Below are 23145 nucleotides of genomic sequence, written 5' to 3'. Positions count from 1 at the left end.
GTGAAAGACACGGACTCTTGAAGGTTGAGGCCAGGGGGGGATACAGGATTGTAGGATAAATTGGAGAGAGAGTTCTCATCTGTGCAATTCAAAAAAGGCTCTTGTTGGTAGAAAGGATCCAGATGGTGCAGGATGTGAAGCAATCACTGAAGTGAAAATGTGTTGGACAAGCATGTTCAGAAACTAGCTGGTACAGCTGTCTATGGATCACAGTTTCTTGTCTGCCATTCATGCAGACAGATAGCTCACGAATCACATTGCTGCTTTTGTAGCCCTGCCTTTGATGGGACAGCACACACCTGTAACTGGAATGAAGTAGTTGGTGGTGGAAGGATGATGGACTGGTCTTGCATCAAGGTCTATGCCCCGGGGCAAGGAGATAGGAGCAGAGGAGGGGTAAGGATGGACAACGATACAGTGTACGTTCAATGAACAGCAGAATATACCGCTGTGGAAAGGGTGGGAAGGAAAATGAGAAGGATATTCCTCATTTCAGGGCACAACGAGAGATAGTCGAAACCCTGGCAGAGAATGTGATTCAGTTGCTCTAGTCCTGGGTGGTACTGAGTCACGAGAGGAGTGGTTGTATGGTTCATATGTAGGAAGTGGTAGGTGACTGGAGAGACAAGGCATGGAAGATCTGTTTCTGTACAAGGTTGGAAGAGCAATTTCAATCCATGAAGACTTCAGTGAGACCCTTGATATATTTGTAGAGGGACTTCTCGTCACTACAGATGTGATGATCACATGTAGCTGTGCTCTATGGCAGGGGCTTCTTGGTATGGAATGGGTGGCAACTGTGGCATTATTGATGGTTGGTAGGTACCTATTCTTGAGATGGAGGTTAACATCGAGGAAGGTGGCTTGTTGGATTGAGGAACAGCAGTGAAGCGGATGGGGGAGAAGGGTCTAGAGGAATGTGGATAGGGTGTCCTCATCCTCACTAAAGATCAAATGATAGAAATATGTGGCTTATTTTTAAAGTGTTTTACCAAACTAAAATTTAAAACTTTGCAAATCCTAGAATAATTTTTTTTTGCAGCAGTAAACCTTTGTTTAACTGGAAATTAACTTACCTGTTGCTTTACCGGTACTATGGCAACGCAAACCCTGTCCAGGTAAAGGGAACTCACAGGTAAATAGTTCCTTTATAAAAGCCGTTTGGAGCCATTCTGGCTGGCCATGACGAGACTCAAGTTCCTGCAACACCTGTTCATACAAGATGATTAAAAAATACTGACATAGAGTAAACAGTGGAATCATGAAAACAGAATATTTCTTCCATTGCAGGGAACAATGAAATACAATTAGTTTTTCACTGTCTATGAAACCATATCATAATTTAATATACCAAAATATGAAAGTATTTCATAGGACAAGTATATTATTGTAGTGTAGTAAAGAAATGATATTTTCCCTCTTATAACACATGCAACAAAAAGTAATTAACAAAACTCTAATAAATTTCCAGAGTGTCGCAGTCATTGTGTGCTAATAGTTTCAGAAAAATACTGTGGTTCAGAGCTAACTAACACACAAATTTATGTTTTATGTGCCTTTTTGATAACAGAGAGCAGCATGATCTCTGCACTTTGTTGCTTTCATTTCCAGTGATTGTTCTCCACAGTTAGAACATTTTTTCATTAATCAGAATCACAATTTCAGAGCAATAGGTACCATCTCCCGTCGCGCAACACACTGTAATCAAGTTTCTCAAAACAGAGGGTGTAAAACCACCTGAAATTTTGAAAGACTTGTGGTACAGTTCAAGATCAATACGCTGAGAAAGACTCTGGCACAAACAGTTTTTCGAGGACAAGAAGCATTTGAGAATTTAGCTCACCAACACCCAAGGACCAGCATGACTGAGAAGAATATTCACACTATTAGCCAGTTTGTTGAAGACGATCACTGAGTAACAGTTGCTGTAATTGCTACTGAGGTTGGTATAAGCCGCAGTAGTGCTCAATGATCATTACAGACAACCTCGGATTTCTGAAAGTGTCCACAATATAGGTGCCTCATCTTCTCACCACAGAGCACAAATTTCATCACCTCGAAGAGTGCAAACGGCTACTGAAACCCAATTAACTGCAGGGAACATTTTTTGCACCGGACTGTGATCTGCAATGAAACATGATTGCACCATTAAATCCTGGAATAAAAAAAGCAGTATGAAATGGCACAAAAATGCCGAATCTGCACCCGCCAAAGCCAAAAGCAGTCTCTCCACAGGTAAGGTTCTCACAACAGTTTTTTTTATTTATTTTAATTTTAAAGGAGGTCTTGTAATTGATCTTCTCCAGGAAATATCATACTGGGAATGCTGTATACTACTGCCAAATTGTGGACCAAACAAAATGTGCATATCATACGAAAAGACGTACATTTTCAATCTAGGATGTGATAATGCTTCATTACAATGTCCGACACCACACAGCTGCCTGAACTCAAGAGAAAGTTCAAGAATTGTTCTGTACCATACTAGAACATTCTCCCTAAAGTCCAGACTTATCACCTTGCGATTTTCATTTGTGTGAAGCACCAACAGAAGAAGCTGGAGGACACAAATTTGATGGCAATGGCACTGTCAAAGTGTTTGTGTACAACTGGCTGCTGTAACAGCCCTGTTCATTTTACAAAAATAAGACTAAGAAAATGCTCATTTGCTGCCAAAAACATGCTTCCCATTTAAAAGACTATAGAGAAAATTAAGTTCACATGTATGAATTTTTCTGAAGCTTCAACAAACTTATAAAATAATTCTTGTTTATATTTGATTTATCCTCATACATACTTATACTGCAAAATATATCATTAACCTAAGCAAATTGGTTTGGTTTTCAGCCCAAGAGAAACACCACAGTTATGGTAAACTGTTTAATTGAGAATTAGGCAAATTATTAGCTAAGAGCAATAATGCTGCAGTAATCTTCTGTGACCTCGCGACGTATCATGCTTTTAGTATTTTTCTCATTTACTTTCACTCCAAGTGCTTCGCATTTGCTGCTTCCATCATTTCATTAAGCACTTTCTTGTATTTCACCAACAACACCAGCTGACAGCAAACTGTATTAACCCCACTCTATTGTCTGCAACACATACTGCTCTTATTCTATCCAAACAGTCTCCTAGATCTTTTCCAGATAGATGTTAAACAGTGCAGGTGACATATGGCATTCTTGCCCGACTCCTCATCCTATTCCGTCTGCTATTCTCCATCAATTCTGACTCTGGATTTTTGCTTTATCTCCAGCTGATGCTAATAAGCATCTGTCCCATGAGTTTTCCAAATTAATAAAAAAGAGTATAAATCTTCCTATTCTTTTCAATTTACAACTCACATAGGAGTCTTAGTACACCTTTAGCATTTCTCATGCTTAAACCTCTTCTGAAACATACAGTTCTTCTCCTATGATGCTGTTCAGCTTGATATACAGTGTGTCTGAGAAGTCCCAAAGTCTGGAGATCAAAACAGTATACTGGAGCAATTACAATGTATTCTGAGGATATGTATATACACCATCATACTTTGCACATATACCTGTGTGTCCCCATGTCCTCCTTAACATTTTGCAGAGCACATTAGGAATTGTGCTTTGAAAGGTTTCTTCAAAACTTTTGCACGTTTCTTCATTGGTCTTGTACTGATGTTGAGCCATGCGGGACTTAATTATTCCCTATAATGAGTAATCTGGTATGATAATGTCCAGGCTCCAAGGTAGCTACTTCATTAGGGCTGGAGATGATGTTGAACCATACTCAATACAGTGACTTCCAAATTGTTTGTCATGTAATTTGTGCACCTGAACAGCGAAGTGTGCCAGAGGTCACCACCTGCGTAAATCGCACATCATGGATGTTTCCCTTGTCTTCTAGGTGAGGTTTAATCACATTTTCCATGTGTCAAAATAAGAACTTCCACTCAGGTTCTCTTCAAAAGACTACAGTCTGTACAAAAATTATCATAATATCTTGGCTCATATCACAACATGAAATGGATTCCTTTCCAACTCTTGCACAGAAAGAAGATTTTCCTTAGTCAAGAAAACCATTATTTCTGTGTAAACTGTGACATATTTTACATTCATCATGAAATAACACTCTTGAGCAAGACACACTGTTTGTAAATTGGGCAAACAACATGAGAGACTGTTAATGTGCTAGTTTGTGTCTACAGAAGATAATTCAGTCACAAACATCGGTCTACATTCTTAAATTTCCCACTCTTTTTTAATGTGTACAGGCACTGTTGACTGCTGCACTTGAAGCACAGCTGCTCCTTCACAAACTGATTCTATTGGAGACTGCTCAACTGATTCAGCAATGGAGGCACTTGTGACCTCTCCCATTTTCTTACATTCATGACATGGCCTGTCTTTCTCGACAAACATTTTGCCTTCTATCTACTTCTTCCCTTGCATAATCGCTCAGTTATTCTCTCCACTTCTCCTTTACTTTGTTCACCATCCTACTATCTGAAGTTTCTTTCTCCTTGACACTCTCCTGATGTTCTTACATTTCTCCTCAACTCACTTCTGTCTGGCTGAATGAATCTCTTATCATAATTCATTATTTAAATTTTTGTGCATTCTCTTTCGTGTTTATATTTTTCCAATTCCTTCTTTCTTCAATTTTGCTTATTATTTCATTCGTCATTCAAAAATTCTTCGTTATTCAAAAAATTCCTTATTCTCTGTCTCTCCAATCTTTAGTCCTATCACTTGTTTCACTGCCCCTTTTACAGTAATTAAATGTAGCATGTATTATTTAAAGTTTTGCATCATTCTCCCTTTGAATATATTTTCCTGTATGTTCCTAATAGCTCTTCCTTCCCTTTTCCATCCACACTTTTTAATCTTTCATTGATGTTACCTTGTTTACCACCTCTAATTTCTCCTATAAATGGTTTTCTGCTTCATTAGATTTTCCCCTTTGTCCCTAATGTTTCTACATTGAAAATCCCCACACCCCCCAAGCCTTCTTTAGTCTCACACACAACTCTCGAATACCTAGATTGTGATCCAAGCAGACATCTGCTCTTGGCTAACTTCTTGTATTTCTCAAGCTACATGCTTTTATCTCTTTGGTGGATGAATAAATAGGTAACACATACAAAAGTGAATCAAATATAAATGGGATTTTATTTTTTAAAAAATTATTTGATGAAAAAAGGTAGTTATAGTTTATTTTTCTACAAAGGTTCTGCTTAAAAAATAAGTTTTGTCCAGTGAGGAGCTTTTTTTATTGCAGTATTGTAGACTGAAGCTGGTAGCATCAGGAGCCAATGGAGCACGAATTCCCCCGATGGCCTCATCATCTCCAAATCGGTGCCGTACTAGAGCTTCTTAAAGTGGTCCAAACAAATGGAAATTGCAGGGTGGCAAGTCCAGGCAGTAACCAGGATGACCAAGTTGAGTCTAGTGCATTTCCTGTAGTTTGGAGACAATTAGAGGTGCAATATGGGGCTTGGCATCGTCATAGAGGAGAATGACATTTGAATGGACTGGTCTCACCTTTTGCGGCAATATGCATCCCTCCCATACAGCTGGCACTAGTAAGCAGCACTGATTGTGCATTGCTTATGCACAAAAATCAATGATCAAAATGCCTTGCTGATTAAAAAATTAAAAAAAATGCCTTGCCAGCCAGCTGACAAGTCATCTTGACTTTTGCTGGGGCTCCCTTGCCCTTTTTTCACCACTCCTCACTGGCTTGTTTGGATGAGGCAATGTAATAGTGTACCCACGTTTTGTTGCAGGTGATGATCCCAACTCAAAAATACAACACCTTCTTTCGCAAACCTTGCTGTAAGCCTCTGACAAGTCTCCAGCTGTCCCAGTTTCTGATTTTCTTTCATAAGGTATGGAATGCATCTGGAATACGCTTTAAAGAACTGCAGGTCATTTGTGATGATTACTTGACAGTTCTCACAGTTCTCATAGCTTATTCTGATCTGTTCTGCAATTTCTGATACTCTCATCTGTCGACCGTTTTCAAGAATGGCTCGAACTACACAAATGTTTTCATCTATAATGCTGGTCTGAGGACAGTGATCATGTTGCTGATTTTCAACACATTCTTGTCATTCCTTGAATTCTTAATGCCAGGCAAACACATGCATCCTTGACAATGTTTTATCACCAAACTGTGCAGTCAATCTCTACAAACTTTCCATCACTTGAACTCTTTCACAAGCAATAAACATTTTAACTACGTGTTGCACAGTGCAGGGGTGGACCTGTTGCTCCAACATAATAAGTGTTACTGTCAAAGGTGTTGGAAGTATGTAACTGCCAGCGTCCCCCACTCCTAATCGACCCATCCAACAGTACTAGAAGTGTGGGTCTAGTCCTACCAACTTTTGATGCTCAGGAACAAAAATCCCATTTATATTTAATTCACCTTCGTATTACCCGTTCTAGATTTTCAGGTGTATCTAATTCTTTTGTGAGATTCAAACAAGACGGTTCTCAACATGAGTAGTTTGAACAGAAGTTTACTAACATCAGCCCTATCTCAATTGTTCTTCCGACAAGGTTTATCCCCCCACCCTTCCAACACCTCATTTGCATAACTGCAAAGTTAATATTTATAAAACTTACAAATAATTTCCTAGCTTATAAGACAGATACAGACACTGTTTGCTCGGAATTTAATTCATAATATGTGAACATACGTTCTGTTAAGGGCACAGAGTACTTTGCAATCTTGGAAAAAATGAACTTTTTAAATTAAATAATGGAAACTTCAGGTATGAATGTCAACAATGTACGAAAAGACAGACTGCTACTTACCATAAAGATGACACATTAAGCTGTAGACAGGCACAATTAAAGACACTTACACATCAGCTTTTGATCACAACTTTTGTCAGAGAAAGAGAAACACACACCATTCATTCACGTAAGCAAGCACACCATATGCACACATGATGGCTACGCTGGCAGCTAGGGCCAGAAAGCAACTATTATGTGGGATGGAAGAAGCAATCTGGAGGTGGTAGGGAAGGGATAGCAATGTACGGGTGGGAGAAAAAGGAGTGCTGTCGAGTGGGGTGTGCAGGGACTAGACTGCCAACAGGTGCAGCGTCAGGAATTTGTGGGGCAGGGACGTTAGAAAAACTGATCTTTTAATTTTGCTTATTTGCAAGTAGCAGTGTATCTTTCCTTAATTCTTAATTTTTTAATTATCTTATTAAATTGTATAGTCTTCTCTGATTACACTGATATGTACTTTATAATGCATAGGATGAAAAATGATCACTATACACTAAATTTTAAAGTCATGGTTGTGTATGCTGCTATGCTCCCATTACTTAAATTACAGAAAACCATTAGTATTTCACTAAAGAACTGTAAACTCTTTGGTAACAGTGACAGTTTCCAGAATCTGTAAATGATTATCTTTGCTCCTGTTTATTGCCGCTTGTTTGAAGTGTATTGCTTATGTCCTACTGAAGTTTGTTGCCCGAGTGCTACAGCTATTTGTAATTTTATGTGTTCATTACTGAAAAAAAGACAGGGGGTACTAAGTTTACAAACAAAGCAGTCCACACTTTTTAGAAAATCTGTTTATCAGGTCTTCAGAGATGATTCAGATCTCTGAGTTATCAGTGATACTGTTTCTAGTGGATCCTAAACCCTTCCTGTAAGAGTTCCTCATTCCGTTACTTTCAGGCAATCTACACCATCACAATGTTTACATTCCGCCAGTTCCTTTATGAAAGAAGTTGCTTAGATGATCAACAACTGATTATGAAATTACATCACAATACCACCACCCCCCTCCCCTAAATTTAGCCCATTAGATGGATTAAATGCAGAATTCTACTACTAGACAGATATAATTTATTTTAAGCAATTGTATATTCAGTTACCAATGAAGTAATAAGTACTAAAAATATGACAAGAAGCAGCTTGAAGCTGAACACTTCAGAAATATTCCGAGACACATTTTAATATGACTCAAATCTTAATTCACAACTTCTTGCAAGTTGTACTTTTCAGAAATTAGGTACATACATTTCCTTAAGTTTATAGAGCACTGCACTACATTTTTCTGTAACTTGCAATTGCCTATATCTACAGGGTTATTACAAATGATTGAAGCGATTTCACAGCTCTACAATAACTCTATTATTTGAGTGAGATATTTTCACAATACTTTGCACACACATACAAAAACTCAATAAGTTTTTTTAGGCATTCACAAATGTTCGATGTGTGTCCTGTAAATTTTTTTTTCGCAGAAGAAAAAGGGGCTGTAAACTTTAAACCGTGAGATTGCACAAAACACGTTAACTTTTGGTGAATTACGAATTTGCTGCACAAATGTGTGAGGATTCTCTATTGCCCAGATTCGCACATTGTGTCTGTTCACTTCACCATTAAGAAAAAATGTTGCTTCATCACTGAAAACAAGTTTCGCACTGAACGCATCCTCTTCCATGAGCTGTTGCAACCGCGCCGAAAATTCAAAGCGTTTGACTTTGTCATCGGGTGTCAGGCCTTGTAGCAATTGTAAACGGTAAGGCTTCTGCTTTAGCCTTTTCTGTAAGATTTTCCAAACCGTCGGCTGTGGTACGTTTAGTACCTGCTTGCTTTATTCGTCGACTTCCGGGGGCTACGCGTGAAACATGCCCGCACGTGTTCAACCGTTTCTTCGCTCACTGCAGACTGGCCCATTGATTTCCCCTTACAGAGGCATCCAGAAGCTTTAAAATGCGAATACCATCGCCGAATGGAGTTAGCAGTTGGTGGATCTTTGTTGAACTTCGTCCTGAAGTGTCGTTGCACTGTTATGACTGACTGATGTGAGTGCATTTCAAGCACAACATACGGTTTCTCGGCTCCTGACGCCATTTTGTCTCACTGCGCTCTCGAGTGCTCTGGCGACAGAAACCTGAAGTGCGGCTTCAGCCGAACAAAACTTTATGAGTTTTTCTACGTATCTGTATTGTGTCGTGACCATATGTCAATGAATGGAGCTACAGTGAATTTATGAAATCGCTTCAATCATTTGTAATAGCCCTGTATCTAGTAGCCCTAAACATTTAAGCAGGTTTGAATTTATTACAGAGAAATAAAAATTTTAATTAGCAAAAATATTCTAAAAATTAAATGATACAATGTAATTATTTTTATTTTGTTAAATATACTTAATGTGCAGAATTAATAGGTCTACAATCTCAGCCAATATGGTACACATACACAGTAAAAATTTGGTATCCTTCACGTGTATATTATTGGATTAAATGGGACCTTAATTTGGAAAAAGCATTTTAAATAATCAGTTTTAAGTATCATTTTTCATAATTATCAAAGGTGTTATATTGTTCAAAATACTGCTTAGAAAGTAGTCTGCACAAGCTGTGATACAGTACAAAACTGTAAAACATATACAAAAGAAGAAACTATGAGGCTGAAAAAGGATGCTGTGTCCTTAAATGAAGGGGGACAATTTAATGATAAACACCATCAACCATAATAAGAAGCAAAATTCTGAGAAAGTTTAAATTAAGGTAAACAGGAAATTCATTTCAAACTGTTGGTGTCCTGTCAGGGACAGACTACATTTATAATACTTTGTAAATTACTTGACATATAGACAGCTTGTTGACACAGTAAATAATGCTAATAAATGAATTGCTGTGGTATGATATATTTGAGCAGATGATGGTTGAATGTTGAATGCAAAGACAAAAAGTGAAAATTGTTTTTGCCCAAACACTTATTTTAATACTTTACAATGATTTTTTTTGATAGTGTAGTAGTTTGTTATACACCTGAAGACATTTTCAAACAACTTGCCTACATTTCTGGGCATAAGGAATGGAATGTAAATAAACAATTATAGAAAGTACAGATTGCTACTCACCGTGAAGGTGACACTTTGAGTTGCAGACAGGCACAACAAAAAGACTACTACGTAGTGAGCTTTTGGAGAAAGCAATCCTCAGAAAAGAAAGGCTCACACACACAAGAAGGCAGGCACACATCACACACACATGACCACAGGGTATGGGTGGGGGAAGAGATGAGTGCTGATTAGCGTAGCAAGCAGGGTCTAGAAAGTGACAGGACAAAGCTGCCAGGTGCAGTGTTGGGAGGCTGTGTGTGTGTGTGTGTGTGTGTGTGTGTGTGTGTGTGTGTGTGTGTGTGTGTGTGTGTGTGTGTGTGGGCACACGCACAGGGGAAAAGACTGATGGGTGCTTGGCAGAGACTAGAACACAATGAGGGTGATGGGCCATGAATTAGGACTTGATAGGACGGAAACTGTTGGGTGCTCCGGTGTGGGCTGAGACCGGGATAATTTTGGGAGCGAAGAATGTGTTGTATGGATAACTCGTATCTACACAGTTCAAAAAATCTGGTAGCAGAGGGGAGGATCCAGATGGCCTAGGTTGCACAGAAGCCACTGAAGTCAAGTACATTATGTTCAGCCGCATGTTGCACCGAAGGGCATCCCACTTCGTTATCAGTCACAGTTTAGCAGTCACTTAATCATGTTGGACAGCTGGCTGGTAGTCACATCAATATAAGAAGTTGTGCAATGATTGCAGGAAAGCTAGTATTTTTGATACAACTGCTTTCACAAGTGGTCCAGCCTCAGAAGGGGGAGGGGGTAAGATTATCCTGCAACATGAATGGAATAGGAAATGCGAGGTGGGTGGATTAGGCAGGTTTTTCACCTAGTTCTTCCACAGGGAAATGAGTCCTGTGGGAATGGACTGGGACTGGCATGACTAGGATGCTGTGGATGTTGGGTGGATGACGGACACCACTTTAGGAGAGCTGGAAAGAATCTTGGATACAATATCTCTCATTTCAGATCACAATGAAAGATAATCAAAGCCTTGACGAAGGATGTGGTTCATTTGTTCCACCCAGGTGGTACTGGGTAATGAATGGGACACTCCTTTATAGCTGATTCTTGGGGTGATGGTGGGAGGATTGGGGGTGTGTGGAAATGTGGCATGAAAAATCTTTTTGTGGACTAGGTCTGGAAGATGGCACATTTCTGTGATGGCCTCTGAGAGACCTTCAGCATACTGGGCAATGGTGTTCTTGTCACTGTAGATATGCCATCCCCAGGTGACCAGGCTGTAAGGGATGGATTTTTTGGTGTGGAAGGGATGGCAGTTGTCAAGATACAGGTAATGTTGGTGGCTGCTGCATTTAATGTGGACAGACGTCTGGATGGAACCATCAGAGAGGAGGAGGTCAGCATCCAGGAAACTGAAATCCTAGGTTCAAAAGGACCAGGTGAAGCAGATAGGAGAGAAGGTACTGAAGTTGTGAAGGACTGAGGTAGTGTCTTGCCCCTGAGTCCAGGTCATAAAGGTATCATCAATGAAGCTAAACCAGACCAGGGATTTGGGGTTGTGAGAGGCTGTGAAGGCTTCCCCCAGAGAACCCATTAAGAGGTTGGCATAAGAGGGTGCCTTTTGGGTGGCCATGGCTGTGCTGTGGATTTGTTTCTATACCATCCCTTCAAAGGGGGAGTAACTGTGTATTACAGTAAAATTAACAAGGTGTGTGAGGAATGAGGACATAGGTTTGGAGTCTGAAGGATGCTGTGAAAGATAAGAGTTCAATAGCGGGAAGAATATGAGCACGAGGAATTTTTGTGTATAAGGAAGTTGTGTCAAGCAGGGATATAGGAGGTAAAGGGGTGGGGATGGAGGTGAGTCTTTGAAGGAAATGGTTAGTATCTTTGATGTGGGATGCCACACATTGGGCAAATGGTTGGAGGTGTTGGTCAATGAGGGCCGAAATTCTTTTACTGGGAGCACACAGCTGCCAACCTTGAGAAGTGGCTGTCAGTAATCAAATGGCAAGCAGGCTTGTGGGAACTCGCTCGTAAAATTTTAGTTGGGGGAGGGGCGCTTAGGTTTTAAAAGTCCCATCAAAATAAAGGTCATTTAGAGACAGAGCCAAAGCTTGGATTGTATCCAGGATGGGGAAGGAGATCATGAAACAGCCGTACTCTTTTGAAGAAACCATCCCGGCATTTGTCAGGAGTGAATTAGTACGAAAATTTTAAAATTATTATTGTGTTGTAAGCCTTTAATCTCTGAATTTCAGACACTTACTGGCCCTAAATGAAGAAGATTTTCCAGCAATTAAAACTACTGTAAATGCAAAAATTCAGGTTAAACAGAAAAAGTTAGAGCATAAGGGTGTTTCAGAAACATTTCTGTAATTTAAAAATACTACATAATCATCACAAACACATCTTTCAAATTATTAATTAAAAGGAAAGTAAAACATGTAAACAAAATCCACTTACATCATGAAATGAGAAGCCTATCTTTTGTGTTTTATACAAAAATATTCACAAGTTTTTCTATCCACAGCTTCTTCTTCCTGGATCTACCTCTACTCGTATAATACAGAGTCTTCACAGGTGACACGATAACTTTCTCTTGAATGATAATCTTGTTGCACTCTTCACAGCCTAAACCTGATTCTTTGAAAAATTAATTTGGTAGCACGCTCTTTCTGAAGATAAATGGTTCATTTTACTGATAATCAAAGCACTCAAGGTTCCTGTATTGATACTAGATAGAGATTTAGTACTGAACAGTTTCCTAACAACACTAAAAACTCTCTCACAAGCAGCACTACTATGATGAATAAGCAGTAATGCAAGCATAAGCTTGCTCAGTGATGGATACTTTTTAATGCCTGATGCATCACACGTAGCAGATACCTTGTACCAAGCAGTATCAGCTCTCTTCTTCCCCCATCCCAAACTCATCAAACAGGTATCTTGAAAATTCCAATTCTAATATGTATTTTTGCAGTTACTTAGCACATCAGAAATAGCTCATTCAGATTTACAACTATGATAAAGATTTTTCTTTTTTTAGGTCCAATACCCATAACTTCTAAGATTACTAAGAAGTCATTGCGCAGACGAAATTTTCCTTTGATGTACACATATGAGTTGGTGAAAAATCTTCTGACATCATAAAATTTTGTAACAACAGATTTTTCAAGCTTGGTGTGAAGAATGTAGCTTCTAGTGCTTGCAGCAATTGCAATATCTTCATCCCCTTTGTGATATTTAATTAATCCATTAATTTTATTTTTATTTTTTTTAAAGTTCAATTCCAGCAGAGTACCAGAAGTAGGTACTGCAGAAGGGTTAATAAATCTCTCAAATCTGTAAATAAGTTATTTAGGATACTATGAAGTCTGTGAATTACTGGACCTTCCTTCCAAAGGAATAAATTTGCTTTGATAAACAACCAAAAGGATTTACTCTAGAAAAGAAGATGCAGCTTAGTTACAGGATCATCTATAATATGAAGCACTCTAGATAAGTGGGAATTGTTCACACTTTTTGAAGCTTCCTGTTGAAAAATTTTACAAGAGCCACTGTTCAATTATCATTTCTATTGATAGAAGCAGAGAGAGCCATCTTGTACAAATACACTTTGGTACTTTATGGGGTTTAGTTTCATATATATATTGACAATGTTTAAAAGTAGACTCTCTTTTCAAACTCCTTTGGAGAAAGTCCATTACAAATTCTTCAACATCAAAATATTGTAGGATTTTTCCACTTTTTGTGCAGCTAAATGAAGCAGGTAGCAGGAACAAGACTGAATTCTTATGTGTGGTTGAACTTTCTTCAAAAAAGCAGAAACTCCTTTTTTATGTCCCACTGTTGTATCTGCATTATCACGTGCACATGAAATGGAATTTTTCCAGGGAACTCCTTTTCTTAGCAGTTTGACACTCAAGAGATTAAAAATTTTTTCGTCATTACGTCTTAAGAAAGGACAACTATACACTGCCTCAAAACAGATCCTCCATGAAATCAACCAACCTGCAGACAAAGGTTTCACCGGTGTCGTTATGAATTGCAGCGACTATCTGGCGGAAGGCCTCTGCCAATTGTCTGACAATCCATGTCACAGGATTCATTATTTCTATTCCTCCTGTCGCTTGATTTTCTATTTATTTATAATCCCTCCTTTCATTTAAATCTTCATCTGTGTTATTTTGTCCATAGCGTAACAAGAATTCATGTTTTAAATGTTAGTATAATGATTAAGTCTTTGTCTATAAATGTTTGTACAATGTTTAACATCCAAAAAAATATACATCTTGTAATGATAAATACATTTCTAACACAATTTCACAGTCAAAATTACATTTTAACCAGTTAACTGAATAAAAATAATGATCAAAGGCATTTCAATAAAGCTTGGAGGACAATAAATTTTAAAGCACCTGACAAAATTCGAACTCAAAACATTCTGTACAGCTGGTACCTAACTTAAATCACTATGCCACAACACTGCTCTGTGTACTTTCATCGTTGTAGGGCACTAGAATATCACATGAAATTCCGAATTTTTTTTTTTCGTCAGTTACAGGGGCCCACCAAGTTAAATTTGCCACAGGTTGTGATACCTGAGATCTTAACCCACATCATCACATAGGTGGTTTCACAAATGTGATCCCACTCCTTGGGACCTCTCTTTGTTAGTAATAAATAATATCTGTTACATAGTAAAAATGTTAAAGACAGAAACAGTGACAAAGATACCACATAGTGCTACAGTAAAATTCGTAATAATTTACTATCGTATTAATCACCTTAGAGAAGAAGCCACGTGCTCTGTGTGTGCTGAGGAGGCAGTATGCAAGTGGAAGACAGATTGGTGCTCCCTCTGGCATGACACGTCGACAGTAGCCAAAAGTTCTTGATCCATCCTCTGCTGTAATAACCAAAGAGTACATCTGATCCTCATTCTGAGAGGCTGGTGCTGGGGGCCACTCAAGAGCATCAGGGAAACATAAATGCTCCAGCATAGGTGGTACTTCAACCTGCACAGAAAAAGTTGATTTGCCATTATATTCATGACTTCTTATACTGTAAAATAGGTCTAGGAGAGCACGTACAGGATTACAAGGAAACAAAGAGCAATCTGATACAAAACAAAAAACACTTATTGTTGGGATTTTGTAACAACTACCAATGTAAACACAAACGTAATTGCTGTAATCTGTAAGAGGATTGTTTCCTGTCAAATCAACACAGGGTCTAAACCTCACGATCTCAGATTTTCCTGAAACTTGGCACAGTTGTACTATTGATATAGGCTTAGAAAATATGAAATTTTACCGAGATATGTCAAATTTGTTTCTGAATTACAGAGCTGTAAAGTTATCATAAATGGGCCTAAAAACAGGGAACAGCAGTTTTTAGAATTGCTGTAGAAGCTTTCCTAGTTGAGCTACAGACCTTGAACAAATACCATTTAACATTATGTCTCTCAGCCTTTCCTATGGTACACAATGATACATAGGTTAATTTCAAAAAATACTTATTTTAAAATTACAAAATTTATTCTATGTGTAGCTAATATTGTTGTAAATCTCAGGCCAAAATACATATATATAGGATGACAATTTCTTCATAAAAAAAAGAGGAAGGAAGAAGAAGAGTGAAGCTCTACTTCCAACAATTCATCTGTGTACCCATGTTCCTGAGTGTATGTATTCTGAGTTGGATGCATGTAACACACTGATCAGCCAGAATATTATGACCATCTATCTAACAGCCAGAATGTCCACCTTTGGCATGGGTAATAGCAGTGATGCGTCATGGCATGGAAGCAATGAGGCCTTGGTAGGTCACTGGAGGAAGTTGGCACCATCCTTCACACACAATTTGCCTAGTTCCCATAAATTCCAGGGAAGGGGGCGATGAGCACTGACGCCATGTTCAATCACATCCCAGATATGTTCAAACAGGTTCAGATCTGGCGAGTGGGGGGTGGGGGGGTGGGGGGTGGGGGTGGGGAGGCATCACATCAATTGGGAATCACCACTGTGTTCCTTGAACCACAATAATACTCCTGGCCTTGTAATATGGCGCAGTATCTTGTTGAAAAATGCCGCTGCCATTGGGAATCAGAATTGTGATGAAGGGGTGTACGAGGTCTGCAACCAGTGTTTGATACTCCTTAGCCATCTTGGTGCCTTACATGAACTCTACTGGACCCATGGACGCTCAAGTGAAAGTTCCCCAGAGCATAAAGGAGCTGACACCAGCTGTCTGAGCATAAAGGAGCCAGTGCCAGCTGTCTCCCTCCCACAGTATAGGTGTCAAGTCAGTGGATTAGCGACATCCCATTGGCATGATGAAAAAGATGTCAGGATTCATCAGACCACGCAATGCTCTGTCACTGCATCAATGTCCAGTACCAATGGTCACGTGACCATTTCAGTCACAGTTGCTGATGTCGTGGTGTTAACACTGGCACATGGAGGGGTTGTTGGCTGCGGGGGCCCACTGCTATGAGGGTTCAGTGCATTGTGTGTTCACACACTTGTACTCTGCCCAGCATTAACGTCTGATGTCAGTTCCACCAGAGTTTGCTGCCTGTACTGTTTTACCAGTCTGCACAGCCAACAATGTCAAACATCTGTAATAAAGGGTGGCCACCCTACCCCCACGATGTCTGGATGTGGTTTCACCCTGATTTCACCACGTATTGAAGACACTCATCACAGCACTCCTCAAACATCTGACAAGTCGTGTAGTTTGTGAAATGCTCATTCCAAGCCTCGGAGCCATCACAATCTGCCCTCAGTCAAACTAAGATAGATCGTGTCTCTTTCCAATTCTACACACAGACAGCGTGCTCACTGATACAGTGGCGGCACAGGAACTTCCTTATTTGAAATGCACAGCACACGGCGGCTGTTACTTATTGTTGCGCGGGTTTCAGTGCAATCAAAAGAGCGAGACTTAACCTTTTTTTAAAGGTTAATTTAGTAGCGATCAAGCAGTAAACAAGAGGGGAGTGCACATTTGCCGCTTCGATCTGCTTTTCGAATGGACATTAGGTCATCAGAACTCAGCGTGCACTCAGGAAACAGTTCAACATCGCACCTGCAGGTCGTGTTCATGATGGGAAATCAATTTTTATGTGTCTAGACACCTTTATGGATACTGGAAGTATGCAGAAAAAGAAACCAGGACCTTCAAGAAACACCAGAACGCCTGAAAGCATCGAGAGGGTAAGGATGTAGATTTTGAATTCCTCCAAGCGATCTGCATGCAAACATGCAGCTGCCCTTGCAATTTCTGAACGCACAGTGAGACGAATTCTTCATGAAGAGTTGAAATTTCATCCGTATAAACTGTCAGTGGTGCACACAATTCATCCATGTGATTGTGTTTCACGAAAAAAATGTGTGTGAAGTCTTGATCGATGAACTGCCTCATGACACGTTGGTGTTCTTCAGTGACGAGGCACATTTTCATTTGTCTGGCTGCGTGAATAAACAAAATATATGGTATTGGGGTGGCACGAATCCCTGAGAACTTCATGAGTAGCCCCTGCATACAGAATGTGTGACTGTATGGTGTGCACTAACTTAAGTCGGCATTATTGGCCCTTGTTTTTCGAAGAGAACGGTAAGGCAGTCATGCTCACTTCTGAGTGTTATGTTCAGATGACTGAACAGCTTTTTCTTCCATGACTTCAAGAAATGGATGTGGATGATGTCTGGTCCAAACAAGATGTTGCCACAACTCACACGGTACGAACATCGATGGCCAGGTAGCGCGAGATTGTCTCAGCTGTTTGAGGAGCTGTCTCCAGTGGCCAGTACACTCGCCAGATTTAGCACAATGTGACTTTTTCTGACGAGACTATCTCAAATCCTTCGTGTATACCAATCATCTGCAGACCCAGGCTGAGCTATGGAACAATACTTGTGTTGCTATTGCAAACGTCAGCAGAGACATATAGGAAAAAGTGGACCGAAGCTTTTGATTTCGACTCTCCAAATGTGCTGACCAGAACGGAGGCCACGTTTAAGATAACATTTTCAAAACTTAATGGAATAAAAATTTAGGTGTTATTCTTTATAAAGAAAAAAGAATAAAATTGATGTCTCTAATACTTGCTGATTTATGATTTATTTAAATAGGGAAGTTCCCATGCCGCACCCTGTACTAGATGCACCGTGTGTGTGTCTAACAGTCTTTCCACACCAGGTGATGCTGCTATCACCTGATTGGGTTTATATCAATAATGTTCTGTCTGATCAGTGTAATTTAAATACTTGTGAACTGGTATTAAAGATTACTTACTGTTAAGACCAAATACTTATTGCTTTAATAAAACAAGATGTTATTGGAAGCTATAAACTGACTCAAAATCAATCATAAAAATGTAAAACTTACTGGCTAATTTTTAACATGTGATTTCCTACTTTAACATTGCATTTAAGTGTTTTTTTTTTTTTTTTTTTTTTTTTTTTTTTTTTTTTTTTGTGCAAACTGACACATTGTCCCGCAAGATGGAAACAGAAACATTAAGAATACACTGTTGCAATCTGTTACAGAAAATGTAGTGAAGAAACAGCAGAAAGGTCAGAAATGTCACACCATGGATACCTGAACTGTATCTTAAAATCTATGATAAATGTAGGGAGGAAATTATTATATTAAAAAATGCACAGTCCCTATGAGACAAAAATGTTCACCCAGAAACATTATTGCACAGTGACACAGAATTTATTACTAATTCAGAGGTTGTTCAGTCACTTAATACATTGCTTGAATGGGCAAATCTCCCGTTGCTAAGAGATAAATGAAATACAAAAGTATTGCACATTAAAAGTAAGAAAAGTTTCCACAACTATGAAACACAAAACTTTTTTCTGCGTCTGCTGAAAGTTTGTCATCAAATAGCGACAGTGATGTTGGAAATGTGAAGTTATATTCTAGCATGTTTACCAGGTAATTGGAGCATTGTAAAGATAATGTGTGAAGTTAATGTGCTGAACTACATGACTGGACAGTCAAAAAGAGTTCTTGAAGAAAAAAATGCTTTTTGGACAATATACATTTAAAACCATGGAAAAGCTTGCCAATAGACACAGTGGGAATTATATGTTCATTTATGAAGATGGTATAGTTAGTAGGGCAATGCAAGGTATTAAACACTGTGTGATAGTTACTTAATCAGATGGAAGTAAATCAAAGATTTTGAAGACTCATTTTGTGTAATCTTAAAGAAGCATAAAAAATTTTAAAGACAAGAGTTCCAGCATAAAAATAGCTGTCTCTAAATTTGCTGAACTGAGACCTAAACATTGTATGTTAGTTGAAGTGGTACAAATGCTGTTTGTGTGCACAAATCACCAAAGCATAAAACTAAGCTAGACAACACTAAATTAAGACCTGTAACAAAAAGTAAAATTCAAAATTACAAGCAATGCCTCACAAAAGTGTTTGGTAACACGTTGTCTATCGATTTCAACATTGGGAAATGTGTTTTTGGAAGAATCCTTCGCTGAAAATTTAGCTGAAAAAGTACACTTTCACCAGTGGGTTTCAGTTGACCACTGTAATCTACAGACTTTGGAGAAAGTTCACATAAGTTTATTGATTTATTCTGCTGCAAGTTGTCCTCTGTGTTCAGCATCACTTCACTGACAAGAAGCAAGGATATTTTCTTAATTGCACAAAAGAAAATCTGAAAGAATCAGAATTCATTGTCACATGTGATTTTTCTGAAAATTACAGCATAGTTCTCCAAGATGAAGCTCAAGAGTTACCACTGGACAAGCCAACAGGTCACACTCCATCCCTTTGTTATATATTTCAAAGAGGAGAACATAGGTGAACATTTTAGTTAAGTTTCTTATTCACTACAGCACTGTATATACTAGAAAAAAAAAACTCAAAACTTTTCTGAAACCCGAATTTCAAAACCCTTCCAAAAAGGTTGTTATATTTTTCAGATGGGTCTGCCACCCAATACAAAAGCAAAAATAACACAACTCTGATTCCTCGAGGAAGATTTTAAAGTATAGGCAGAGAAGCATTTTTTTGCCACAGCCCATAATTATCCCGGCCTCAACCTACAGTAACATACTGTCCCTACACACTCCATCCAACAGTTTCCACCCCTTCTGCCCTGTCATCGCCTACCCGTTCTTGTCTCCCGCCATGTTTATTTGCAGCCATTTGCCAAACTATCTGCCCGTCTTTCCCTTCTCCTCTCCTTTTTTTGTTATTTTTTCCCACCTCTCTGTTCCACAATCTCCCGACACTGCGCCTGTCAGCATTCCAGCCCCTGTACACTCCACCAGACAGTGTTCGTCTCTCTCTCTCTCTCTCTCTCTCTCTCTCTCTCTATCTCTATCTCTCTCCACCTGCCCACTAATATCCCTTCCCCTTCCAGATTGCTGCTTGCATCTCACGTGATGTTACATTCCGGCCTGAGATGCTGGAGTTGGCAGTCGTGTGTGTGTGTGTGTGTGTGTGTGTGTGTGTGTGTGTGTGTGTGTGTGTGTCCTCTTTACTGACAAAGGCTGTAGCCAAAAACTATATGAGAGTGTCTTTTAATCATGCCTGTCTGCAACTTGACGAGTCTTCTTTAAGGTAAGTAGCAATCTATCTTTTCCAAATTGTTGATTTTCTTACATTAACCTATATATTATTGTATACCATAGGAAAGGGGGAGAAAAATATTGTAAAATGGTGCACATCCCAGGTCTGCAACTCAATTAGGAAAGCTTCTCCAGCAATTCTAAAACTGCCATTCCCTGTCTTTGGGCCCATTTATGGTAACTTTTCAGCTCTATAATTCAGAAACGAGTTGACTTATCTCAGTACAATTTCTAAGTTTATACCGACAGTACACCTGTGCAAATTTTCAAGAAAATCCGAGACAGTGAGCTATAAAAATGGTCTTTTTCTGTGTTAATTTGACATGAAATGACCCAAGAGAGACTACAAATGATGAATTTCGGAAATGGAGCCCATATTTTCAATTATATAAGCTAGTTTTCAGAGTTCTATGCATGTCATGGACGGACACTTCTGAGACTGAGGGTGGCTCAGAACTGATGGAAACATTCTCATATCTAAATGCACTCCCTCATCAACAGTGACTTGACAGTTGCATTGGCTGGGTAAATCCCAAGGCTGGGGTCTAATAGTGATTCTCGGCCACTTTTCTGCTGATTTCTGTCTCTGCCAGAATAAATTGCCATTAAGCATATTTGACCTTTACATCTACATAGTTGGTGATGACCTAGTACTCACCCACAGACTTCTTTTGGTATTTTCTAAAGGAGGGTGGCAACAAGAGAATAATGACTTCTGAGTGTGTGAGATATTATAAAACATGTATCTGATTGGCTGAAGTTCACGAACAACTGGGAAACACTCAACAAATGGCAGCTACAGATGATGACCCAATTAACATAATAATAGAACAGCAAAAGTAAATGTAAATGCTGTGTGACTAGGGCCTCCCATCAGGTAGATCGTTCACTGGGTGCAAGTCTTTTTCGATTTGACGCCACTTCGGCAACTTGTGCATCGATGGGGATGAAAGGATGATGATTAGGACAACACAACACCCAGTCCCCGAGAGGAGAAAATCTCCGACCCAGTTGGGAATCGAACCCGGGCCCTCAGGATTAACATTCCGGCGCGCTGACCACTCAGCTACCAAGGCGGACAACAGCACAAGTAGCAAGAGGAAAATCAATTTGTTCCTGCCTGCATTCCCTTCAATCAACAAGAACAGGGACTTTTACATTCATTGAATGGCAGTACTTCATGTGATTTCAGGTAACTAACCATGATCTCCAGAGGCCAACTGTCCATTTTATATTGGTTGGAAGTGACATTATTTAAATTACTCCACATACTTTCCCATTGGACAGATTCAGTAGACTTGAAATTCTCTTAAATCTGTAGCCTGCTAGGGAATTATTTTCTTGAACATTGGAATTGTAGTGTCACCTCATCTCCAGTTAGGAAAAAATTAACCATGAATTCATATTCTGCACAGAAAATTAGTTTCCACTGTGATTTCATATGTCAAAACCCTCAGCATATGCAACAGCATTTTTCTTCAACGCATAAAGTGAGTTACTTGAGATTACCTTCTATTTTTTCCCTTCCTTGTATTTTACAGTGTTCAATGTAGAGGTATTCATCACACAAGAAAAATGGTAATTGAAATTATAAATTTTATAATTTTAGTTTGCACTTCAATGTTGGGAACATGGTGCTGATAATAGTAGATTGAAAAATCGGCCAACCAGTTGCAAATAAAGGTTTATTATCCCTTGACCACGGTTTCGATATTTGTAAAAATATCTTCTTCAGAAGTATTGGCCCTAAAAATGTATACACCAGTTACAAATTATTTTTTTAAAAACATAATAAAATATCAACAGAAAAATATTTGTGCAGTTATTGTACTCACATATTACAACACATAATGCAACAAGCATCACAAGGTAAAATATTTGTGTAAGTTACATGTACCTTATGTCAGAGACTAAGGCCAATTGCTACAAATATACAAACTCAGGCGACATGTAAAAATTGGGGTGCAGAGGGCGCTAAATACATGCAAATAAGAACCATGCCTTGGTTGTATTGAACAACAGTATTTTATAATAAAGTAAGTATGAAAATTCCTCTACAAGGCTATTAAAAATATAAAAATTTACAAGGCTATTAAAAATTAAAAAAATTGCAAGGCTATTAAAAATATAAAAATTTACAGATATACATTCCATATAAAATTATCACAACATTTGCTGACAGAGTAATATTGTACAAAAATTCAGCCTGATGAACAGAGAGTTCTGTTTACAAAAGGTCACTGTCACAAATGCAATGGGGAAAGAGCAAATATAAGCTAAAACCACCTCACTATAGGAAGAAAAACTTCCGCTTAACACTGCAGAAGCTTAACTTATGAGAAGAATGGGACACAGTAGGCGCTATATACATGTGTGTAAGCACTGCATCTTGCTGCTGTTAAGTAGCATAATTTTACATTCAAGCAATATGACAATTTCTTATACAAGGCCACTAACAAATGCTACAATTTAGAGGTTTATATTAAAATATAAATGTATTACATAATGTATAAATATAAACATATTACATTTTTTCCTATAGTGAGGTTGTTTTAACTTATGTTTGTTGTTCTTTCTCCAGTGCATTTGTAACATTGATCTTTTGTAAACAGAACTCTACCTTCTGCATGCTGAATATAACTCTGTCAGGAAATGTATTAATAATTTCATTCGGAATGTACATCTGTAAATTTTTATATTTTTA

At 38.7% G+C, this 23145-nt stretch overlaps 1 protein-coding gene across 2 annotated transcripts in view; it reads right to left on the bottom strand.

The window, feature by feature from the left end:
- The window catches only part of LOC126284181 (uncharacterized), a 158726-nt gene that overhangs the window by 64415 nt on the left and 71166 nt on the right, over positions 1 to 23145 (bottom strand). For both annotated transcript variants that reach the window (XM_049982924.1, XM_049982925.1), the window contains exons 5-6: positions 14619 to 14849; positions 1077 to 1209 (exon numbers count right to left, since the gene is read on the bottom strand). In XM_049982924.1, the coding sequence (XP_049838881.1) occupies positions 1077 to 1209; positions 14619 to 14849 (364 nt within the window). The remainder of the gene's footprint in view (positions 1 to 1076; positions 1210 to 14618; positions 14850 to 23145) is intronic.

Source organism: Schistocerca gregaria, chromosome 8, assembly GCF_023897955.1.
Source record: "Schistocerca gregaria isolate iqSchGreg1 chromosome 8, iqSchGreg1.2, whole genome shotgun sequence".
Taxonomy (NCBI): Eukaryota; Metazoa; Arthropoda; class Insecta; order Orthoptera; family Acrididae; genus Schistocerca; species Schistocerca gregaria.
This window is presented reverse-complemented; position numbering and strand designations above follow the sequence as displayed.